The sequence below is a fragment of the Athene cunicularia genome, assembly GCF_003259725.1.
Source record: "Athene cunicularia isolate RWA chromosome 1 unlocalized genomic scaffold, athCun1 chr1_part1, whole genome shotgun sequence".
Classification (NCBI taxonomy): Eukaryota; Metazoa; Chordata; class Aves; order Strigiformes; family Strigidae; genus Athene; species Athene cunicularia.
Window position 1 is genome coordinate 19,950,063 of NW_020799091.1, and position 6,765 is coordinate 19,956,827.

Genomic DNA, 6,765 nt, shown 5'->3' on the forward strand with positions numbered 1-6,765 from the left:
GCCCGGCCCGCCACCGAGGCCGCCGTCGCTCCGCGGGCCTGGCCTGGGCCAGGGCGGCAGGCGCGTTTGTGTGTGTGAGTGCTGGGGTGTCACGGAGGAAGCGCAGACCCCGGGCTGCGTGTCTCGGTATTTCTCTTGCTGCCCCCGAATGGGCACGGAGCTCGGGCACTCTTGGCCGAAAAAGCCCTTGGGGCGGGGATGAACCGGTTTCACCATGTCTGCCCCGGCGCGCCGGGGCTGGGGGTGCCCTTCGTTACTCATCTGCCTCACGGCCCGCTTCGTAAACATATATGTAGGGTTCACTTTATTCAACTAATAACAAAGGGAGGTGCTCTTCTAATTTTGCTTTATTTTGGCTTGTTGTAGCAGGGTGTTTTCCTTCGCGGTTATCTCTAACGTTCTGAACGCATAATGTGAATCACATGCGTATCTAGGTTGCAGCAGTCAGCTAGAGCTTGAGTGTGTGCCATGGAACTCATTGATGTCAAAGTGCAAATGTTTAATGTTTAAATACTATTTTTTCTTTTTAAATTGGGTTGCAACTTTTTTCTGACACAGACAACCTTGCTATTTGATGTATAGTGTCTTGGAGTAAAAGGAGAAGTTTGTACTTTGATGTGCATGTGACATACAGCAGGTGTTAGCATTTAGGTTTCTCAGAAATAATAGGTAGGTCTTTGCTGTTTTTTTTTTTCTTTTCTATTTTTCTTTAGACAACTACTAACAGATGTGTGGGGGGGTTTTCTGACCTGATTGCTGTTATGCTTCTGTTGAAGGTTAGGACTCTTGTAAGCAGAGCTTTGTATAGGAGTTTCCCAAGTCTGATCAGACAAAATTGCTCGCTGTAATGTAAACTAAATGGGCAGAGTGAGCTACTCAAGGGAACTTCACTTGAAGCAGATATATTTGAAAATACCTGTCAGAATTGTCAGGAATTAGCAGTGGGAAGGGAACAGAACATTTGGATCTGAGAGAGTAGCTCTGGATTAAATGGCGGTATTGCTTTTTGGAAGCCTATGTGAGAGCGAACAAGATTTCTGAGTCTCTTCTAATACTCTTGATTTTGTGGTCGTGACCGATTAATGACATTCTTATGTCAATTTGTGCTTCTTTGGTTTTGTATTTTTGGGGGTTTTTTACCCCTACAGTGAAGTTTATATGGAGTTGGTAACTTAAGTTTCTTTTGCTTCATAACTATTTAGTGCAAGTTTCCTGTGATTAAAATGACCAAATTAAAACAATATCTGTTTATTCAAAAGCTTTCTTCTATAAATGTACTGCCTGAAACAAGGGAGACTTCTGTCTTCTTGATCTGTACTTGTTAAAAACTGCCTATTGAACTTAAATTTTTTTTGTTTGGCTTTTTTTTTCTGTTGTAGATAGCTTTTTAATGTCTTCAAAATAATAATTAAAAGTTTAACAAGTGCTAATTAATAGCAGTATAGCACTCTACATTTTTATTCCTGTATGTATTCTTACAAGCACGATGAGTTTTCAGGGCTATTGGTCAAGGAGTATCACAGAGGAAGAGGCCTTTTTACTGCCAGATGGTTGGTGAAAGAATCTTGAGCATCCGTGTAAGATGGTTTGCTTGAGAGCATGTTTGAGACTATAAGAAGCTGTTGCTCTTCAGAGCTGGGTCTAAGACAGTATTGCCAGGAAAAAGGGACTTTATTGTATAGTCAAAGCCTTAAGTATTATCCATCAGTGAGAACAGTCAAAGATTATATCCTGGTGGCCCAAAGTCTATGTGATATGCCAGCCTACCCAATTCCTGCATTGTACTAATAGCTGTTTAGGTACTTATGCTCTTTCTTTTTGTTAATCAGTCTTCTCTATAGTATGTTTTAGCCAAGTCCAATGCTTTGTTCTGGTTCTAAAACTAGATTTAAGACCTGGCTTCAGTGACCTGAGCTCCTCTTCCTTCCATCTGTGGGCAGTAGGCAGTCCTGGCACATTTTTTCTCCTGCTAGTGAGGAGGCTGTTGCTTTATTTCTACACCTTGATTTCTGTCTTAAAAAACAAACAAACAAAATGCCACTTCATTATATTTGGGGTTTTTTATCCTGTGGTGCTGAATTGCATATTTTGTACCTTAGCTTTATTCTACTGAAATGCTGAAACAAAAATTTTCACAGTAGAATCATCTTTGTACTGTAAAAACATAAACTCTTGACTAGTGAGAGAAGCATCATGTTGAATGTTTACATTTACAAGCAGTTAGGTCATGGTTCTGTAGCTTGGTATGTTTTGGGAGTAAAGAAGGCTGAAATGTTTTTGGCTTGTGTGGAGTGGGATAATTAGTGGGTCTGTGTATTTCTAAACTTCTTGGCCACTCTGCTTCCTGAATTACTTATTTAAATATATTCTTTAAAAATTTAAAACAAGATTTTGAACTTGCAGTCAGCTGTTGCTGGGTTTGCCATGATCAGTTTTGAAGATATTTTGGAAACCATGTAAAAGCCTATGATAGCCTTTTTTTTTAAGGATTCACTTTTGTGTTTGTTATGCCTAGGAGCTGCCTTCATACAGAAAGAGAGGAGATAAGGGAACAATGAGAGAATGCAGAACACCTGAAACATATTTCTTTCTCAGCTGTTACCCTGAAGTCTAAATTACATTTCATTTCAGTGCCACTGTTGCAGTTATGCAAAATGTTGTTTAAGTTAGAGAAAACTTACTCAGCTGCTAAAAAGGCTCATAGATGGGAGCAGGAAGTTACTACAAATAAGCTATTCACCTGCTCTTTTGTCAGTTTAAGAACAAAATTTTTAAAATCATAGACTCATCTGGCTGTTAGTACTTGTAATTTCATTGTTTAGCAATAATCATGGTTATTCTATTCTCCAGTGTTCTAGACAATAACAATGTCTTCTCTGCTATATGTAAATTTCTCTATTTGCCATCAAACTTGTAAAATGTGTAGTTTCCAAAATAAAGAAGGCTTCATTTTATTTGTGATGACTGATCTCTGATTCTCTCCTTCCTCTCTCTTCCCCTTCATCTGTGAAAATTGGTCTGAAATTTATTCCTGTAACTCTTGGCAAGCGTAGAGTCAGAAGAGAAAGTATGGTAGGCATGGATCCTCTATGGTTTGTACCTGTGGGGAAAGACTGCATTTTGCTTAGAAAATGAATTAATGCATCAGTTGTTTTCGTGGTAGGATAGGGCAAAGTTGTGCTGTTGATGTGAATAGTTGTGTGTTTCTTTATCACTTCAGAATGAAATAAAGTAACATTGGTTGAGGCTTCTGTTATCTAACTGGATTTGTAACCTGCTTTGGATGTTCTTGAAGGTTTGTTGTCATCTTTGTGCTGCCTCTAGCATTTGTTCTCCCATTTTGTTAGTTCAGGGGGAATAATTAGGCAGAATTAATGAGATGATCTGATGGAGAAAAGTTCAGGTTTCCCACTGGTCTAGCAAGATGTATCAGTTCAGCAAGGAGTGGAAGTAGTGGGAGTTTGAGCTGTAGATGGAAAGATGGAGCTTTTTTGTTTGTGAGCTTGGACTCTCTTTTTCAGCTGCATTTGTGTGGCTTGGGAATATGAATGATGGCATGGGAAAGAAACTGAAATAAGGGGGGTGGGGTGTATTTTTTTATTTTTTAAATTTATTATTGCTAATAGTCTTATTTTGTAATAGCTCAACGGGAGGACTTAATTTTGGAACTCTGGGCTCTTCTGCTACAGCAACTACATCGGCTCCTTCAGTAGGCTTTGGAACTGGACTTTTTGGATCAAAATCAACCACTGGCTTTACACTAGGAGGCACCAGTACAGGTAGAATAAATTCTTGTACAGCAGGAATTTGAATCAACAGTGAAAAAATATATGTACACATAACATAAACTAGGTTGTCATAATGAGCTTATGTTTTTTACAGTAGTTCTGTAGGTCAGAATATTACTTACATAGTTTTGGAAAAAGGCTTCATTGAACAGTTTAAAAGGTCATTCATTGAGAATTAGCAGTACCAATGCTACAGAAACACAAATTCAGTTAGCAGAAAACTGTGCATGGGCCTATGTGTAAATTGTTCCATAGTTTGAATCCTAATGCTTTCTATAAATCTTAACTCTTCATTCAGGATGCTCAATATTATGGTTTAAGATTGAGGTGCATTTTGGTCTGAAAAATATTTTAAAACATTGTTAGTATTTGTAATGTGGTATTTGTAATCCTTCAGTAGTAAGCGTTTCTGGTTTTCTTTTTTTTTTTTTTTTACTGATAGCTATATGCATGAGTAAATTTATTAATATTTAGGTCTAATTCAGCCTATGAACAAGGAGATTCTTATAGAAGTACTGAAGTGCAAAAGAATAAAATATTTCTGTCTGGAGGGTTTGGTTTTTTTCAGCTGTCATGCAGACATAATGAATTTTACTTTGGCTTCAATATTGCTAGACAATTTTTTTTCTTCTACACTTGTATGAGTAGGTAGGGGAAGTTCTAAGAGCCAATCTACAAGAAGTAAATTCAACAGTAGACTGAGAGCTTATATTACTGTGTTTGGCTACATTGGATTAATTTTCTTCTGCATCAGTGAGTCTTTTAATCTTCTAATCAGATGGTTCTTAAAATATGAAATGACAGCATGGTGTAAAACAATCTCTTCAAACTAATAGTGGGGCAGAAACACTAAACCAAGACACAGGATTTTACAAAGACGCTGTACTGTATAATCATTATACTGTAAATCTGTTGGTTTACATGCTAATGTTATATACTGCCATATATGGCCAAAAAAAATTTGATAAGAGTTACTAGTTTTCATATTTTTGTTTACCTTCATTTGTTTGAAATATCAAACAATTTGGTAGACTGCTGTATTAACATCAGCTCGCTGTTAGCAGATTCTTATAAAGAAAAATTATGTGTTTTTTTGGAGTTCCACTTTAATTTGTGCTGTTGGTGCTTGCAAATACCTTTTTCTGTGTTAATGTTTTGCTTCCAACATACTACAGAACAAACTCATATAATCTACATATTGTCGCAATGAGGCATTGTTTCAGTGTTTTGTTTCATGTTTTTTACTATCATAACTGCTCTGTGGTCTTCAATTGCTGTTCTTATTATCTTTGTTTTCATTCTTAAAGCAGGAACGGCAACAACTATTGCTACAGGACTGACACTAGGTAAGAACTTAATTTGGATTTTAATGTTATACAGGAAAAAAAATACAGATCTTCCTTGTAATGTAGGAAATTAGTGGTCATGTGTGAGCTTTTCCCCATTACTAACTTAAGTCTGTTTTGCAGCCCAGATGTTAAGGCTGCAAACTAAACTGGAGCCCTGCAGTTCTGGGCACTGTTACTTATTAAAGGGTTATTCCATTGGTGTACAACAGTGACGGTGGTCACAGGGGAAAGTGAGACTTTGTATTAATGTCTCCCTAATGGGTTTTGTCCTTCAGCAGAGGGGAGATGGAATATGTTTTCAAAGAATTCATACAGAAATTCTTGCTCTAGTGAACTTTGAACAAGTCTGTTTGGTAATTATCTCTTTCAGAAGAATGAAGAGGGTTGAAGTGGGAACAGACCTTGGAAATATTTTACGTTTGTTTTTCTGATGTATCTTTAGTGACTATTTTTCAGTTATCACTGGAAATACAGGAATATGTGTGTAGCTGGGGGGTTAAAGTGTTCTTTTTTTTTTTTTAAACACCAGCAACTGAGGTCTGAGGAGAAACTGAGCTTAAGTATCACAAATGTTGGGGGCGGTCCTACAAGGCAGACTGCAGTCCAAAAACTTAGGAAGTCATACTGTGAATAAATAGGAAAAAATTTTGCATTTAAATTTGCTGCTTTATCCAGGAGGAGCAGCAGCTAGCCCAGAACAGACTGCATGATGCATAGTCATATGTGGCAGTCAGTACCACGCAGATGAACATGAATTCAACAGCTGAATACAGTGCTATCATCCAAAACATACACAGCAGTTACTAAGAATACCCAGTATGTGTTTCTTATGTATGCTGTTGTGGTTTGTGTATGTATATTCACACCTCTCCTTTACTCTGGAATACGAATTCTAGAAAGTAAAGTGTATTCTTGCTGTGAAAACAGCAGGAAGTGGAAGCTTTATTTGCTTTACTTTAAAAGTGTTCAAAAGCAAAGTTTGAGGGAATAAAATATTTTTCTTTATAAATTAAAAGGATATGTGCATTCATTTTGGTATAAACATCCAATTGAGAATTTAAAGTCTGTATTTTGGGCAGTATTGTTTATAGTTCCATTACCATTATCTGGTTCATCTATTAGATGCTCTTGGTGAAAGCTCTTTTTTTTTTTTTTTACAGTTTTTTTAGATTACTACTAGATATAATTGCCAGTCCATGATTAAAGCCTATGAGATCACTAGGAATTCTGGAGCAAAAATGCCTGTGCAATTAATATAAACCTTTGAAATTTTTCTGAAGGTGATATGGGGATATTTTACTTGATGCAAGTTATCTTTCATGCTGTGGTGGTCATGATGGTTAAACAGGAATAGTTCAGAAGAGAAGCTGAATTGACCTTTTGTTTTCCAACAGAATGTTCTGAGTGTGATAAATGGTTTTGCGTTTCTTTTAGGCACGCCTGCCACCACATCAGCAGCTACCACAGGCTTTAGTTTAGGGTTCAACAAACCTGCAGGTTCAGCCACGCCATTTGCTTTACCTGTTACTTCTACCTCAGCGAGTGGCTTATCATTATCATCTGCTCTTACATCAACTCCTGCAGCAGGTAGGAAGATGTTTGGTGGTGGTTGTTTTTTTTTTTGGGGG

The 6,765-nt window shown here is 37.3% G+C and overlaps 1 protein-coding gene across 1 annotated transcript in view; it reads left to right on the forward strand.

The window, feature by feature from the left end:
* The window catches only part of NUP58 (nucleoporin 58), a 42,227-nt gene that overhangs the window by 6,616 nt on the left and 28,846 nt on the right, over window positions 1–6,765 (forward strand). Inside the window, exons 3-5 of the mRNA XM_026858855.1 lie at window positions 3,643–3,779; window positions 5,099–5,134; window positions 6,572–6,724. Coding sequence (XP_026714656.1) covers window positions 3,643–3,779; window positions 5,099–5,134; window positions 6,572–6,724 — 326 coding nt within the window. The remainder of the gene's footprint in view (window positions 1–3,642; window positions 3,780–5,098; window positions 5,135–6,571; window positions 6,725–6,765) is intronic.